Below are 19386 nucleotides of genomic sequence, written 5' to 3'. Positions count from 1 at the left end.
GAATTAATCAACATGTTATTAATTTATTATATTATATAGTTTTATTATTTTTATTAATGATTTAATATTTGTGATTGATTGAAGAAAAAAAAATTAATCAGATAATATATTTAAAAGAATTAAATCTAAACAAAGGAAGAAGTTTTTTTTTTTAATTAAAATTTTGTCTAATGTGTAAAAATTATGTTATGCACATATTTATTTTTCATCATTAAATTAATAAATCATATTGTATTCCGATTGATCCAACAAATGAACTTATTAATCTATCTAGCGAAATGTCGCTAGAAAAAGCAAGACAAGAAGATTACGGAGACGTGGCATCGGCTTGTATATTTTCTTCTGCTTTTCGCTCTCCAATTTTTATTGTAATTTGGTTACCAAACTATCACTAATAAATTATTTCTTATACTCTTTTCAGTTATCTCTCGACTTCAAAGAGAGATCGCCACAATATGCACAAATTAAGTCACCAATATTATTAAATTTTATAATTTATCAACAGAAAATAAAATTTTATAAATAAAAATTAGAGGAAGATAACCTTAGAATCGTGGGACATAATCTAAGAAGGTTAAAAAAAAAACCATATGACATAGCTTGACATTTATTTTTTTATTTTTAGCTTAACAATTTTTATTTTACTATTTTTGACAATCCACATACTAGTATAAGAGTAAGCGGTGATAAATGGTTCAATTTAGTGGTTCTATTTTTTATACTATTTTTTAGGAATAATAAAAGATTAGATTCGTGAATTCTCAAGCAATTTTTGTCGGAGACATATAGCATCACTTAATAATTTAATAGTGAAAACAAATTTAAACATATCGTAAGATTTACCTTTATTTGTGTATCATAGAATCGAAAATATATCTACAAATATATTTAAAACTTGGTAAAAAAAATTTATCCATTCAATTTTTGTTCAAATTATTTGATATAGTTTTTTCACAGCCAATGAATGTAATGACTCATATTCTCTTTGGAGTAGTGCTAAAAATATTATTAATCCTAAAAAAAAAATTAATTAAAAATTTCCTCATATTTACAAATTATTAATAATGAAATTATTTGAGTTTATTTAATAGAAAAAAATTAAATTAATGCATGTTTATTTTAGCAATGTACTCCATTTAAAATGAAATATTAGTATAACCAAAATTTAAATATGTAAAATGTTTAAATAGGGACCACTTTGATGTTAATCTTTAAAAATGTTTTTTTTTTAATTTCAATTTGACTTTATAATTTTAAAATATTTTTTATTTAATCATTCATAAATTATTTTGGCGAAATAAACAATTTTATTTTTAAAAAATATAAAATTAAATTAAAAAATATATTTTTTAACAAGACTAAAATTAAAGTGAGTATTGAAAATTAGAAGATTTGAAAAGGATAATGAAGAGAGAAGCTTGAGATAGAGTTAAACCACTTTGAATTTCATATATTGATAAAAGATGATGAAATCGTGTACTTATATTTTTTATTAAATATTCGTCTTAATGTTTTATCTTTCTTTTAAATTATTTTCGTCTTAAATATTTTATAAATAATAAATGTTACAATCCCTCCAACAAGTAAAAAACATGTCCTAAAAGCCCGCAATATGAATCAGCTTCCAATCGACGTCGTATTGAAACGCCATTCCGTAACTCCCTACACCGACAATCCTGTACGGTCATAAATCCAACCCCGTTAATAAATTCCCAAATTCCACTTTTCTCACTCCTCTTTTCATTACAGTTTTTCACGATTCCCCTACGGTAACAAACGGAAACAAACAAAGACGATGCAAATGTTAAGCAATCGGTGCGCAAATTCTAAATCCAATTCCAATGTGGATAGTCTAAATTTGAAGTTTATTTTACTAATATAAATATTTTTGTCCCATAATATAATTTATTGTTTAAATATTTTTTTTATATTTTTATTTATATTCGACCTGTGATAAATATTTATATTAGTAGGCGTAAACATATTAATATTAAAATTATTTTATAAAAAAAAAAATCAAAATTATCACATTAAATGAATTTGCTTGTTTTTTTTTTTCCTTAAGAAGTATATAAGACTAGAAGGAGTATTATTCTGAAATTTAAAAACTTTCCCATTCATTTAGTAATAAAAAAGCCAATTATCTTTTAAGGAAAAAACCAATGCTCTTCTTTTTCTTTTTTAAGTAATTTGAAATTCAATAATAAAGATCCGAACCTAGATAATTTAGGGTGATTGTTTTCCCGATAATTTTGTATACATCTTACCTTTTTAAGACACAAATTCATGAATTCATGATCCCAAAAATCTTGTTTATAAATATGATACAACTTTTTTATTAACATAATCTTATTGAAGTATTATCTTTCTCTTTCAACATTATTGGTATGAGTTTCTTCCTCTGAAATCATTTCTCAAAAACTTAAATTGTTATAGTCTAAAGGTTTTCCCACGCCTATAATATTAAAAGGTTTTTCATTTAGAGAAAAACTTTCTTCTTTCTCTTAAATTATTTCTCAAAAAAATAACTTTTTATGGATTCGAAGATTTCAAAAATGACTGATCAAGTTTAATGGAAAAAACCCAAAAAAAATGATTTATATCACGGATCAATGAAATGCATAACAAATTTTGTTATTATAGGAAATATTCCAGACATTGAATAGTTGATAGATTACAATTAATTGCTTGTAGATTTTTTTTAGATATACGGGACTTTTAATGTATCTAACAAAATTTCTCTTTTCAACTATAATTTTTATATTTATATGGTTTGAACTCGAAATCTTATGTAAAAAATTCAAATCTAATTATATCATCACCAACATAATATTGATTAGTCCATCTTTGTGTATTAATGTGTTTTTTTTATCAATTAATGTATTTTTCATATTTCGCAGCAAAATTTACATATCCTAGATCTTTAAGAAAATAAATTCAATAAATAAGTAAAGTGAGTGTGTTTGGGTGGAAATTGTTACAAGAGAGAGTTGCTACAAAAATAAAACTTTGGCAACAAGGAATAATTAGAGAGTTTCACCGACAACCATATGTGTTTTGTTTTAATGATTTGGAATCTCATAATTAACTATTTTTTAATTATAAAGATAATTTTGTTATCTACCAAAATTATCTCAACCAAATATATATATATATACAAAAAAGGCTAGTTATATCTACTTTGGTTCTATCCATTAAACATCTCTTTTCTCTTTTTTATTCATTTCTAATTTTATTGTAAAATATTTCGTTCAATATAATTATATTTTAAATTACTTTCATATTTAATTATACTTTTTAAATAACATAATATTGTTTTATCTAGAAAAAAATATCTCAACAAACTATATGGATCTCTATTTTATTTCATTCACCCGATATCTTTTTTTATCTCCTTTATTTATTTATGTATTTATTTATTTATTAATTTCTACTTGTATTTCAAGATAATTTATTTCAATTAATATCATTTTTTGAATTTTAATTTAATATAAATTTATTTATTTGATAATCAATCAGTATTAAAAATATATTGCGAGATGTTTATGTTTACGTGCCAACAATGAACATGAAAGTTGGCTAATGTAATCGACAAAAACTCTCAACAATGACCTCCTTTGCTCCAAACAACTATACCAAAGAAAATATTAAAAATATATAATATGACTGAAAAAGATTTTACTAAAATTTATATTTAAGATTTATATTTACGTTTATAATATGTTTGGATTAGTTCTTTATTTTAGGGATATTATATGTGTTTTTCTATTACAATATAGCTTTATATATATACAGTGGTGTACAAGTTTATGAGTACAATTAATATCATTTTTTGAATTTTAATTTATATCAAGCATCTTAGCTCTATTTATTTATTTATTTTCTCGATGTTCTTCTAGTATAATTATAATTTATAATTTTTACAATAAAATTGTTGAAACACAAAATTTAATATAAAATGGAATATAAATATAATACTTTATAAAATAGATCATGTTTTGTTTTTCATAAAATATTATATTTGTCACATTTTGAGTCAAAATTTGTATCCTAATAATATTTATTTTACTTTTAATATTTGAAATATCCTATTTCATTTATTTTATGATTTTAAATATGATGATTCACCTTCAATTTTTTTTCTTTTGTAACTACTTGCACATCGTTTGTGTATGTAGATTACATGGTTATTCCAAGATATAGTCAAAACCCACCTTTCATTTTCCTCCAAATTTTCTTAGTCCTCTGAGTGTGGAATAATCATGTTTTTGATTGTCCTTGAAATAATTAATTATTGGATTTCTTATATAAGGTGAATGAAAATGGTTAACGTGAACAATTAAAAATAATCATTTTATTCAACAGTAAGATAATAAATATCATAATAAATTCACATTTAGCAATTGAATTATAATTTAAAAACATTAGTTAAGAAATTTTAATTTTAAAATAATAAAATATAAAACTTTTGAGTTGAATGAATTAAATGTTAACATAAGAACTAACAAATCAAATAAAAATAATAATAGTTAAATAAATAATTTAATTTTTATGTATTGATAGTGTAAAAAAATTTATATACTCAACATATTATAATCAATCATGTATGTCACTTTAGAAGTAATTATGCTAAATTCAATTATTACTAATAATCTAAGAATTGTGATTGATTCACATTATAAAAACTCTTTATATGATATATAAATTAAATTCTAAACAAATAAAGCTCTTTTGCTAAAATTAAGGTATTGTATAATGTGTGTAAATCAACTCCCTGCATCTTTTTTCTTCCTTGTGCATTAAGTGCCAAAGTCAACTCCCTACATGTTACTTTTTCTCGTCTCTCTAGTCATTTTTGCAATTTTTAACCTACCGTTTCCTCAATCTAATGGTGCTTTAGAGATTATGGTGAGGACCAAGAAGAAATGGGTAATTCTAAATTTTTAAAGGAACATTTGAACACCAAAATAATAATAATAATAATTTGGGGGGAATATGAATTTTATGGTTTTGAATTAACATTATGATTTGTGTTGGTGTTTTTGTTCCCAAGGAGAAGGAGGAGATGATGAGTATTATGTTTTTTGCGGGTTTGAATTTTTTTTGATGAAAAACAATAGAATATGATAAAAGACGTTTAATTGTTTTTAGAATAATTTGTTTTTATAATATCATCTAATTATTTAATTATAAAATGTATTAATAAATTGTTAATAATGTAATAAAAATTAGATGTTGATGTGTTCTATTTTTTTCAATTCATTAGTGTAACAGTACTATCATGTTGTTAATAAAATTGTTATATCATTTAAAATAGAGAGATAAAAAAATCTAATAACATATGAAATAGATGAATCAAAAACTTGGATTTAGAATTAGAGAGATTGAAAATTAAATTTGAACAAAATAAAAAATAAAAATCACATTTAATCAATTTAAAAAAAATGAATGTATATTTATTTAAGCGATGTACTCTGTTTAAAAATATAAAATAAATAAATACTTAAATTTAAAAAAGTTTAAATAGAGAACATTTTGATGTTAGTCTTTAGTTTTTTTTCCTTAATTTAATATTGTAATTTCAAAATACTTTTAATCTAATTGTTGATTAGAATTTTTGATGAAATGGACAAATTGTTTCTTTATATTATAATGTTAAATTGAAAAATAAACTTTTTAAGGAGTTTAAAATTAAAGTGAGCATAGAGTTAAACCTCTTTAAATTTCATATTGATAAAATATTATGAAGAGATATTTATTAATCTTATAAAATTTAATAAGAAAATGAGTGTAAACCAATTATATTTAAAAATTTAATAACTACTATTGGTTCTATTATTGCACCCTATGATTTTTAATTGTAATCTTAAAATAATTAATAAATCAACTAATTTTATTGACGGTTAGTATAAGACGATTTTGTGTATTAATTACTATTTTTGGTAAAGATATATTTTCCTTTTTCATATGGTTATATTCCATTGCATGGGTCATGAAGTGAAAATTAACTAGTGGAGCGATTGGATGATGACCATGTCTAGACGTCAAAATCGGCCGCCCGCAGAGGATGACTCCCCCCTTCTAGTGTGCAGTACTTGAAAACAATCCTTCCACAAGTAAAAAACGAGTCCTAATGCGAATCAGCTTCCAAACGACGCCGTTTCGTAATTTCCTACACCGACAATCCTGTACGGTCACAAATCCAGCCCCCGTTAATAAATTCCCAAATTCCACTTTTCTCGCTCCTCTTTTCATTACAGTTTTTCACCATCCCCCTACGGTAACGAAAATAACCAAACCCAGTTATAATTATTACAACAAAAATTAAAAAAAGAAACACACTTCAAAGTTCAAAACTCCAGTATTTCCATTTCACATGTTATCATCAATCATCATCAAATCGAGTCCTAATTTCCCATGGCATCACAATCCCAAATCTACATCTCCATCCTAACCCTCTTCCTCCTCATAAACCAAACCACATCCGAACAAATCGAGAATTCAGAATCAACAGAAACAGAAAACGAAAACGAATGCGAACAACGTTGGATCTACATAAGAAAATTACCACCAAGGTTCAACCTAGATCTACTATCAAATTGTTCAGAATACACATTTGTAGATGACCTATGTCCTTTCTTAGCAAACCATGGGCTGGGCCAAAAAACCCATAACCGTTCCCATAGTTGGTACCGAACAGACCCATCCATGCTTGAACTAATATTCCATCGGCGCATGTTAGAATACCCATGCCTCACCGAAGATCCAAATACCGCAGACGCAATCTATCTACCTTATTACGCTGGATTCGATGCTCTTCGTTATTTCTACGGTCCAGATTATAATTCAAGCGAAGAACACGGTGTTCAACTTTTTCATTTTCTACAGAATGAAAACCCTTCGATTTGGAACCGTCATTCGGGTCACGATCATTTTTTGGTTATGGCCCGACCCGCTTGGGATTTTTCTCAGCCGTTGGATACCGATCCTCATCTTTGGGGAACTTCGTTTCTTGAGTTACCTTATTTCTTCAACGTAACCGCATTGACTCTTGAGGCACGTGCTTGGCCTTGGCAAGAACACGCCGTTCCTTATCCGACGTCGTTTCATCCACCGAATCTCGCTTTGTTGGATTCGTGGATTCAACGCGTTCGTCGTTCGAAGCGTTCTTCTCTTGCTCTTTTTGCCGGCGGTGGTGGTTTCTCCGCCACGCCGAATATTCGCCGGAGTATAAGAATAGAGTGTGAAAACAGCACTGAGAATGTGAATTCGTTTGGTTATGAAAAGCTTTGTGATACTGTTGATTGTTCCAATGGTGTTTGTGAACATGACCCAATTAGGTTTATGAAACCAATGATGGGGTCGAATTTCTGTCTGCAACCACCAGGGGATACTCCTACTCGTAGATCGACTTTCGATGCTATTCTTGCCGGTTGTATACCTGTGTTTTTCGAGGATCTTTCGGCAAAATTTCAGTATTCATGGCATTTGCCTGAGAATGAATTTGATGGTTTTTCTGTTACTATACCGAAAGAGGACGTTGTGTTTAGGGGTTTGAAGATTCTTGATGTGTTGGAGAGAATACCTAGGGCTAGAGTTAGGAGAATGAGGGAGAAAGTTTTGGAGTTGATTCCGAGAGTTGTGTATAGGAAGCACAATAGTTCTCCTGGTTTGAGAACTAAGAAAGATGCATTTGATTTAACAATTGATGGTACTTTGGATAAGATAAGATTCAGGCTTCAGGAACCTGATTTGGTTATGTAAATTATGTTTCATTTAGTTTCTTTTTATGTTCAGAATTAAGCAATAGTGAAATAGTTAATTGCCATTTACATTTGCATTTTCCTTTTTTTATGTTTTGTTTTTGAATTTATTTCTGAGCTTATGTCTATCTTGCTTATGATTCTCATCATATTTAGCCACTTGTAGTTATAGTCTATAAATTATATTTATGGTCTTTTGTACATTTGTTTGTGTATTTCTCAATTCATATTCTAGGTTCAATTTGCCACTCCAACATCATGGGTTTCTTCTTACATGAATGACAGAATGCAGCAAAGCATCAAATTGTGACAACATGCATTTAAAATGTCACAAACATTTGGTTGTGTGTATGAAGTTCAGAACAGGTTAAGGTTATACTGATAATATGCTGTAATCCTTGTCTAGAGCTATGATATTGCATGGAATGATTGTTTCTGCAGTCTTGTCAAGTTGCATGTTTTGGATGAGCTGGAAAGAATGAATGTTCCACAACGTATACATACTGATTCAATATTTCTGCAGGGTTTATCGCGTGGTAATTCTCAGGGATTGAGTTATTAATTCGAGTTTATTGTGAACAGAAAATTCATTCTAAGAGAGAGTTGAAACGAATATAAGGCATGTTGTTGGCGTTTCATGTCATTTATTTATGTTTTGGTGTAAGTATTTAAGAAGTTGAGGGCTAGCCTAATGGACACAAAGTTCAGCTAATTTCTGAAGGTGTTGTCAACTTAATTTATTGACAAAGCGCACTAGTTTACAAATAATTTTAATCTTGTATTATGTTAGTCTTCTATTTATAGTGACCTGCTGCTATGTTTATGTATCAATGAAATCTACTTTCAAGTATCTAGATAATATCTAGTTGCTGATCATATCTCTTATTCAACTCTAAGTCTCTGAACTAGTTATTACATGCAAAGTGTAGCATTTCATGTTCAGATAACAAGATAGTTACCTAAATTAATTTTTTCCTTTTTTCTCCATTTTGTCTGTCATAAATAATTCATAAACTTGATCAAGTGCTAATGTTTGGGGCCTTCTCAACAACAACTCCTTCTGTTCTGTTTGTGTATTTTGGCCCTGCACGAATCAACCGTGTATAGTAAAGAAATTTCTCTTTTAGTTTTTATTTAATTTATTTTCATATATTAATTTGTTGTAGTATAAGAGCTAACAAGTATATATCTTATACATTTAAATATTTTTATTTATTTGTATGTAAAACAGGCAAAAATAATATTTAGAAGAAATTTCAGATATATAATATTTGCTCAAGGGTTAAAAAAAAAACCTGTTTAACTTCAGGAATTTTTTTAGATTCTTTAACTATTTCTTTAATTTTTCTTTTCCTTGAGGAGTCTTTTTTTATTTCATCAACTTTTTCATTTTTTGTTTAAATGCAATTTTAATCCCTCTAATTTAAATGATTCGTAATATTTGTTTCTCTATTGTTAATTTCACAATTTAAATAATATATTTTAACTGATTCGTAATTTTGAATCATTTAGTTTTAATTTCGCAGTTTTTGTTATCTTATTTTAACCCATTAGTAGTTTTTGTATATCTATTTTTTATTTCGCAATTTTGGTACCTCTCTTTCTTAAAATTGAGAAATTTTATAAATCTAATAGATCACATATTTTATTTAATAAAATCTAATGGATTACATTTACAAAAATATATATAATATTAAGAAAATATTAAATATTTATTTAAAAAATAGCTTTAAATATTATAAAACTAATTATTTCTAAAAATAGTTTTATTTATTAATTTCTAAAAATTTATTTAAAAAATTTATTTTTTAACAACTTTTTTTAGAATAATTTTTAATTATTATTTTTATTAATTATTATTTTTATTAATTCAAATTTATTTTTAAAAAATGATTAATAAATAATAAATTATGATAATTTTAAAATAAAGAATAAAAACATTTAAGTTTGTTTTTTATTTAAAAAAATATTTTTTTTTCTTAAAAAATATCTTATTTTTAGTAAAATTATGTGTTTTGATAAAAATAAATTTTTATTTAAATTCTGTTTTCTTTTAAATATGATCAAAATATATTAAAAATACACGTAATCATATTTTTAATATATTAAAAATATAATAAAAATTATATTTTATTTTAAAAACATATTTGAATTAATAAAAATAATAATTAAAAACTCTTCTAAAAACAGTTTTTAAAATAATAAATTTTGAAATCAATTTTAAAAAAATAATAAATAAAACTATTTTTAGAATTAGTTAGTTTTAAAATAATTAAAAACTAATTTTTAAATAGTTTTTATAATAATTTTTTAAAAATAAGTATTTAATATTTTCTTAATATTATATTTTTTTATAAATATAATCTATTAGATTTTATTAAATAAAACATGTGATATATTAGATTTATAAAATGTCTCAATTTTACGAAATAGAGAGACTAAAATTGAAAAATTAAAAATAAAGAGATTAAAATTATAAATTAGTTTAAATAGGAGTATTATAATTATAAAATTAGAAATAAAGGGACCAAAATTACAAATCAGTTAAGATAAAGGAGACCAAAATTATGAAATTATAAATAGAGATATCAAAATTAACTATAAATTAAAATAGATGGAATAAAACTGCATTTAAGCCTCTCTTAATTATTAATAACTTTTTAGTTTATAAAATAAACTTTTATAATAAAAAAAATTTCGTCAACTCATAATTAAATTTAAGTGATATTATTTATGTACTTATATATAAGACTCATATAATTTTTTTTATTGTTTTACTAGTTTATTCTTGAAAACAGAGAATTAATGTGTGGTTTTATTATAGTATTTATTATATACCGTAGCAAAAAAAGATGAAACATAGTTGAAAATAAATTTGTAAATAATTATATATATATATACTCAAAGCTTAAAGTTTATTTATTACTAACTTCACTCTTTTTATATATAATTTATTGATTAAATATGTTTTGTATTTTTATTTTTTTAAAAAATACAATTAATATTTATATTAGTGGGTGTAAAAATATTTAATGTCAAAATTACTTTATGAAGAAAAAAATTAAAAATTATCGAATCTTTTTAATTTTTGTGTTTTGTTCTTATATATAATTTTTTTTTACTGATTCTTAGACCATAAGGTTAGAAAGAGTATTATTCTTATATATTCTGTAAGGAAAAAAACCATTTTTTTTTAATAATTTGAAATTCATTAATAAAGATCCGAACCTAGATAATTTTAAATATAATTTTTTCCGATAATTTCGATAAATCTTAACACACATCCTAATTTTTTTGGTTAGAATTCTAAGTTATCAAAGAAAAAGAAGTTTCCTTTTGTTTGTTTAAATCTTTTCAAGATCTCAAAATATTCGTTTTAAAATATTATTATTATTATTAAAAAAAGTCAAAAAAATTTGTGTATTTAAAAATATTTTAAATCTGATAGATGTTGGCTTATCTTATTAGATACTTTTCTAAATTAACATTATCTTATTTGAATTTTATGTTCTCTTTCAACATTATATATACTTCACTTTTGTTTGCTTATTATATTATTTTATACGGTTAAAGTTTCTCTTCTCTTTTTAAAAAACTCTATTTTTCTCCGAAATAATTCTTCAAAAAATTAACTTGTTATAGATCTAGAGGTTTTTCAACAACAACAAAATAGGTATATTATTTGCATATATACATATATAAAAAGTTGTTATTTAATTTCTTCATGTGTAATACTAATACACGAGTCTAATAATTAGTTGATTAATATATAGGCAATAATGGGATCAAGAAAAGTCAATGGTAGAAAGAAACAACAAAACAAAGACAAGAGAAAAGATCTATTGCAAATTCTAACAACTTTATACCCACAAAAGATAGTGAAAAAGTGTAGGACAAAGGTCAATAACAAGAATAATAAATACTGCAATATTCATCTTGAAGATCCAGAAACATCTAGTCAAGATTCATGGAAAAACTCAAACAAAAACTATTTAGATCACGATTCGTTGAAGTGCATAACAAAATATGTTATTTCGGGAGAAATTTCAGACATTGAGTCGTTGATGTTTGACAATGAATTGCTTGTAAATTTTTTTTTTGATATATCTGGTTTTTAATCTATTTAGTTGAGTTTCTCTTTCTACTATGATTTTTACATTTATAAGATTTGAACTAGAGAGCTTGTTCTAAAGATTTGAATGTAAGTAGATATATTTCGACCAACTTAACATTGATTTTAATGTATTTTTGGTTTGTCCATATATGTGAGTTAATTCTTTTATCAATTAATGTATTTTTTTAGTATTGCATAACAAAGTATACACCCTACATTTTGAGAAATTAAATTCAATGAAAGTTTTAGAATATAATAATTAATTGCGATGATATTTAATTATATTAAATAAGTAAAGTGAGTGTGTGTGGAGTGGAAATTGTTACAAGAAAGTTGCAACAACGGTGAAACTTTGCTAAAGAGAAATAATTAGAGCCGTTCAACTACAATTAGGAAGGAGAATAGACTAAATCGACTAACAGGAATCCTACGGCTCAACTTACGTCACGTATAGGCAAAAAGTTGAAAAAGTCATACAACATGCCACATAATAAGTCTTTTAGTAGGTCGACCTATTTAAAAATATAATAAAAATTATATTTTATTTTAAAAACATATTTGAATTAATAAAAATAATATTTAAAAACTCTTCTAAAAACAGTTTTTAAAATAATAAATTTTGAAATCAGTTTTAAAAAAATAATAAATAAAACTATTTTTAGAATTAGTTAGTTTTAAAAAAATTAAAAACTAATTTTTAAATAGTTTTTATAATAATTTTTTAAAAATAAATATCTAATATTTTCTTAATATTATATTTTTTTAAATATAATCTATTATATTTTTTTAAATATAATCTATTAGATTTTATTAAATAAAATATATGATCTATTAGATTTATAAAATGTCTCAATTTTACGAAATAGAGAGATTAAAATTATAAATCAGTTAAAATAAGAGTATTATAATTATGAAATTAGAAATAAAGGGACCAAAATTACAAATCAGTTAAGATAAAGGAGACCAAAATTATGAAATTATAAATAGAGAGATCAAAATTAACTAAAATGAAAATAGATGGAATAAAACTGCATTTAAACCTCTCTTTATTATTAATAACTTTTTAGTTTATAAAATAAACTTTTATAATAAAAAAAAATTCGTCAACTCATAATTAAATTTAAGTGATATTATTTATGTACTTATATATAAGACTGTATCATATAAATTTTTTATTTTTTTACTAGTTTATTCTTGAAAACAGAGAATTAATTTGTGGTTTTATTATAATATTGATTATATACCTTAGTAAAAAAGACAAAACATAGTCGAAAATAAATTTGTAAATAAATAATTAATGCAATATATATATATTTTGAAAACTCAAACTTTATTTATTACTAACATCACTCTTTTATATATAATTTATTGATTAAATATGTTTTATATTTTTATTTTTACTAAAAATACAATTAGTATTCACATTAGTGGGTGTAAAAATATTTAGGCTAAATTACATCCGTGATCCCTTAACTTAATTTCAGGTAACGTTTTAGTCCTTTATCTTTTTTTTTTTTTTTGGGACTATATTTATTTCCCGAGTTTCTCTTCAATATAAAGTTTTGACTCTTTCTAAATATTCAAGTCATTAGACGTGAGTAATCTAACGACTTAAACTCTACCTAACAAGCATGTCATAAAGGCTACATTAGTTTTACTAATGCCCTCTTCTTGTTAGTAACTTTATTTTGGTAAGATTGAACATAATTAGGTCCGTAAGTGGCGCCCCACTTACCCTCGCTTTCGTCGTATATAGACGTAGAATTCATCTAGCTAGGATGAATCCTATACTTCTTACTTTAATCAAATATATAAGAATTATATATAACAATCCATACACATATACACACAAATATAACATCATTTATTAATACATATATTAAAGACTACCATACACTCAACCTTGAAAATTATTATGGTAACATAAGCTATTAAGTCAATTATATCATACAAATCACACAATGTAAAATAAAATTCCAGATAAATGTTTAAGGTGGATTTTTCCCAAAACAGTCCCAAATTTATGTTATAACAACTCAAAACTGAGTTTAACTTTAGAGTCAACTGACAGAAACTTACAAATATCAGAATTGAGTGAATGAGTACTCTTTGGAAAGCTTATGATGTCTACTTTATAGATAAAATTTTATTTTATTTTTATTTAGTCCCAATTCTTGCGGTTTATTAAAATAAAACACAATGACAGAAAACAAAACAGAAACAACAACTCTGGTCCAGCTTGTAATTCATTTTTCAACATCAATACTCAATCAATCGTCACGAATTTTGTACTCAATTTGAAGGTAATTGAGTCTAATTTCCAGAAAACTAAAAATCATTCAAAACGGATGTCTATAGAAAAAGTTATGACCAAAACATCACACATATGTCATGCGAAATTCAAGTTAATAACATTCCTTCTATCGCACTAATTTCCTAACAATTCTTTGAAACAATAATGCTACAAATCATGAGTAAATCAGTAATGAGCACATCAAAAACAACAAAAAATTTCAGTTTACTCAATTCTACACTAATCTATTTCAAAATCCCTAAATCCAACCAAGAATAAAATAAAAATCATTTTTCTTCGTTTCAAACTCTTAAACCCCAAATCCCTAACCTATGGAACACATTATTTCATACATGCATGAATGAGAGATAGGAAAATGGAATCCCACCTCTTATTTTCAAAAGAATGGAGAAAATGATTGTACCATCAACTCTTTCTACATATACTTCTAACAAAATGCACTTTCTCCTTCTCTTCTTCTTCTTTTCTCATTCTCTTCTTCTTTCTCTCACTCTTTCTTCTTCTCTATCTCACCATTTTTTTTTCTCTCCCTTTCTTTTCTATTTTCCCATTCTCTCCTCCCCTTCCTCTTTTTCTTTTTCCTTTGTTTTAATTTGTTTTACTTATTTTACTTTATTACTTTCCCCCTTTCTATTATTATTATTATTATTATTATTATTATTATTATTATTATTATTATTATTATTATTATTATTATTATTATTATTATTATTACTATTATTTATTATTATTATTATTATTATTATTATTATTATTACTATTATATACTAACCTGTAAAACATAAAAATTACTACAAATTATTTACATAAAAATATTTAATGTCAAAATTACTTTATGAAGAAAAAAAAATAAAAGTTATCACATTAAATGAATCTTTTTAATTTTTGTGTTTTGTTCTTATATATAATTTTTTTTTACTGATTCTTAGACCATAAGATTAGAAAGAGTATTATTCTTATATATTTTGTAAGGAAAAAAACAATTTTTTTTAATAATTTGAAATTCATTAATAAAGATCTGAATCTAGATAATTTTAAATATAATTTTTTTCGATAACTTCGATAAATCTTAACACAAATCCTATAAAAGATTTTTTTTGGTTAGAATTTTAAAGAAGTTATCAAAGAAAAGAAAAAGAAGTTTCCTTTTGTTTGTTTAAATCTTTTCAAGATCCCAAAATATTCGTTTTAAAATATTATTATTATTATTAAAAAAAGTCAAAAATTATGTGTATTTAAAAATATTTTAAATCTGATAGATTTTGTCTTATCTTATTAGATACTTTTCTAAATTAACATAATCTTAATTGAATTTTATGTTCTCTTTCAACATTATATATACTTCACTTTTGTTTTCTTATTATATTATTTTATACGGTTAAAATTTCTCGTCTCTTTTTAAAAAACTCTCTTCTTTCTCCGAAACAATTCTTCAAAAAATCAACTTGATATAGATATAGAGGTTTTTCAACAACAACAAAAAGGTATATTATTTGCATATATACATATATGTTGTTATTTAATTTGTTCATGTGTAATACTAATACAAATTTGAGTCTAATAACTAGTTGATTAATATATAGGCAATAATGGGATCAATGTTGTTATTTAATTTGTTCATGTGTAATACTAATACAAATTTGAGTCTAATAACTAGTTGATTAATATATAGGCAATAATGGGATCAATGTTGTTATTTAATTTGTTCATGTGTAATACTAATACAAATTTGAGTCTAATAACTAGTTGATTAATATATAGGCAATAATGGGATCAAGAAAAGTCAATGGTAGAAAGAAACAACAAAACAAATACAAGAGATTGGAAATTCTAACAACTTTATACCCACAAAAGATAGTAAAAAAGCGTAGGACAAAGGTCAATAATAAGAATAATAAATACTGCAATATTCATCTTGAAACATCTAGTTAAGATTCATGGAAAAACTCAAACAAAAACTATTTAGATCACGATTCGTTGAATTGCATAATAAAATATGTTATTCCGGGAGAAATTCCAGACATTGAGTCGTTGATGATCGACAATGAATTGCTTGTAAATTTTTTTTTTTTTTTATATAACTGATTTTTAATCTATTTAGTTGAGTTTCTCTTTCAACTATGATTTTTACATTTATAAGATTTGAACTAGAGAGCTTGTTCTAAATATTTGAATGTAAGTAGATATATTCCGACCAACTTAACATTGATTCTAATGTATTTTTGGTTTGTCCATATATGTGAGTTAATTCTTTTATCAATTAATGTATTTTTTTAGTATTGCATAACAAATTATACACCCTACATCTTGAGAAATTAAATTCAATGAAATTTTTAGAATATAATAATTAATTGCGATGATATTTAATTATATTAAATAAGAAAAGTGAGTGTGTGTGGAGTGGAAATTGTTACGAGAAAGTTGCAACAACGGTGAAACTTTGCTAAAGAGAAATAATTAGAGACGTTCACCTACAATTATGAAGGAGAATAGACTAAATCGACCGACAGGAATCCTATGGCTCAGCTTACGTTAGGTATAGGCAAAAAAAAAAAAAACTATTTAGTTGGAAAAGTTAGACAATATGCCACATAGTAAGTCTTTTAGTAGGTCGACCTAATTAAATAAATATAAATAATATTCTTTTAATTGTTATTTTAAATTTTAATATTTTTATTATATATTCAACTTTTTATAATTTACGCATATTAACTTCATTTAGTTTCTGACATATTTAAATGTATTATTATAAAATATAATTTAAGTACAATGTATATAAAATCATATTCTTTAAAATGTAATGTTAAATATCAAAATAAAATTTAATCTCATTGACATATTACCTCGTTAATCTATTTAAAGTTCTATGGCCTGACATGTTTGATTATTTATTCAAAAATATTAAAATAAAATAGGTTTTTAAGTAGGATAACGTGTCATATCAGACTTTTATCAAGGCCGAACTCAGACATAAAAAGTAAACATATGACAGGCCATAGAGCAGCCTTAGACCTTGAATTTTTTGAGTGACAGACTCAGACCTAGCCAAACTTAGTTCGGTCCAGCCTATTTTCACCCCTATCTACGATTCGTGTATTTTGTTTTGATGGTTTGGAATCTCATAATTATCTATTTTTTAATTATAAAATTAAATTTTATTCTACCTACGAAAAGAGTCCTAACGAAGTACCTATGTCTGCTTTGATTGTTTATATCTATTAAAAAACTTATTTATCTTTTTAATTAATTTATAACTTTACTGTTAAACACTTGTTCAATATAATTTATATTTTAAATTAATTTTGAATTTATTTATTTTTTAAACAACCAAATATTATTCTATCTAGCAAAAATATCTTAACAAAACTATGCATCTCTATTTTATTTCATCCCTCAAAATAATATAAATTAAATAGTTGTTTTTATTTTGGTTTAAAATAATTTTTTATGTAAAATATAATCTAAATTACTAAATTGTTTCTTTAAATGTTAAACACTCAACTATTAATATTAAATATTTTTTTTATTAAAGTAGTGGTACGTTAAAAATGAGAAATGCTAACAAACACCTTTGGGACACTTGTTAAGAATTCAAATGTAAAAAAGAAAATTAAAAATTACATAATTCATACTTTAAAATCTTAAAATGTGATATTTTTAACTCAAAACTTAAACTTACGTTTTAAATATACTTTTTTGGTTGTTTAACAAGTGGGATATTTTTCTATTATAGTTCTTTTTCAAAAAATAATTTTCTAATATACTCTACTTCTTTTCCTACTTAAGGGAATGCGACCACACGAAGAAACTTTATTTTCGTAGATCGCACCATGAGATATAGGATGTGATTATGTTGGCTTTATTTTTATTTTAACAAATGAATAAATATTAAATTAAAAAATAAAAAATAAATTATATTAATAAAATTAAATAAAATATATTAATAATTTAATTTTATTTTGTTAGCAACTCTTTTTTATTTTGCTGTCATTTTTAAATGTAAATAAAATTAGCAATTCCTCCTATTTTGATGTTGTTACTTTACGGTCTATTTTATTTATTAAAATATAAATTAGCATGTTTATTAAACAATGTAACAAGTCTAATTTTTTTGTTTCTTTTCAAAGAAAAAAAATAAAAATACATTTATTTATATTAAAAATAAAATAAACGTTAAAGAATAAAATTCTCAATTTATTCTTATCGATTATTTTATTTTTTAACAATTGTATATGTTAACTTATATTTTAATAAATAAAATTGACAGTATTATAAGAGGCAATCACCTACAAAATAGGTGAGATTTGTTAATTTTATTTACAAATAAAATTGACATCTAAATAGGAGGTAGTTTATTGCAAAGATAGGATGTAGTTGTTGATTTATTTGTAATAAGCTACAAAATAGGATGGAGTTGATTGTAAATTAGGATGAAGTTGCATATTTATTTGCAATAGGCTTCAAAATAAGATATAATTGTTAAAATATTACAGCACGTTGTTTTGTTCGACACATTTATTTAACCCACAATAATTTTATGTATTTTTTTATTTAATTTATTCTATTTTATTTTATTAATATAGTTTAGGTTTTTATTTTTTTATTTTTATTATACTTTATTTATTAATTTAACATTTGTTCATTTGTAAAAAATAAAGCAATGTTTGGTCAGCATCCTCGCTTTAGGACCTCTTGAAGGTAAAAAAATTAAGACATTTTCGCATATAAGTTTCAAATAGAGTATATTATCCATTATTTTTTTTTATTGAAAAATGAATATAATAGAAAATATCATAATAAGTGCCTTAGTTAGCATGATGACTCATTAAAAATATTAATATTAAATGAGTCAAAACTATTAATATTACAAATACTTTTAATCTTGTATTATGTTCAATATGGAATCGAATCATTTGCTCTAGTCTTCTGTATCTATCAATGAAATATACTTTCAAGTATCTAGATAATATCTAGTTGCTGATCATATCTCTTATTCAACTCTAAGTCTCTGAACTAGTTATTACATGCAAAGTGTAGCATTTCATGTTCAGATAACAAGATAGTTACCTAAATTAAATTTTTCCTTTTTTCTCCATTTTGTCTGTCATAAATAATTCATAAACTTGATCAAGTGCTAATGTTTGGGGCCTTCTCACTCAACAACAACTCCTTCTGTTCTGATTGTGTATTTTGGC

The 19386-nt window shown here is 24.0% G+C and overlaps 1 protein-coding gene across 1 annotated transcript; it reads left to right on the top strand.

Annotated features, from left to right (window-relative positions):
- Nucleotides 1–6222: 6222 nt before the first annotated feature.
- On the top strand, nt 6223–7966 carry LOC101494409 (probable xyloglucan galactosyltransferase GT19). Its single transcript, XM_027336986.2, has one exon. It carries the CDS (start codon nt 6418–6420, stop codon nt 7762–7764), a length of 1347 nt encoding a protein of 448 aa, XP_027192787.1. The 5' UTR covers nt 6223–6417; the 3' UTR covers nt 7765–7966.
- The last annotated feature ends 11420 nt before the right edge of the window (nt 7967–19386 follow it).

Source organism: Cicer arietinum, chromosome 7 (genome assembly GCF_000331145.2).
Source record: "Cicer arietinum cultivar CDC Frontier isolate Library 1 chromosome 7, Cicar.CDCFrontier_v2.0, whole genome shotgun sequence".
Taxonomy (NCBI): Eukaryota; Viridiplantae; Streptophyta; class Magnoliopsida; order Fabales; family Fabaceae; genus Cicer; species Cicer arietinum.
This window is presented reverse-complemented; position numbering and strand designations above follow the sequence as displayed.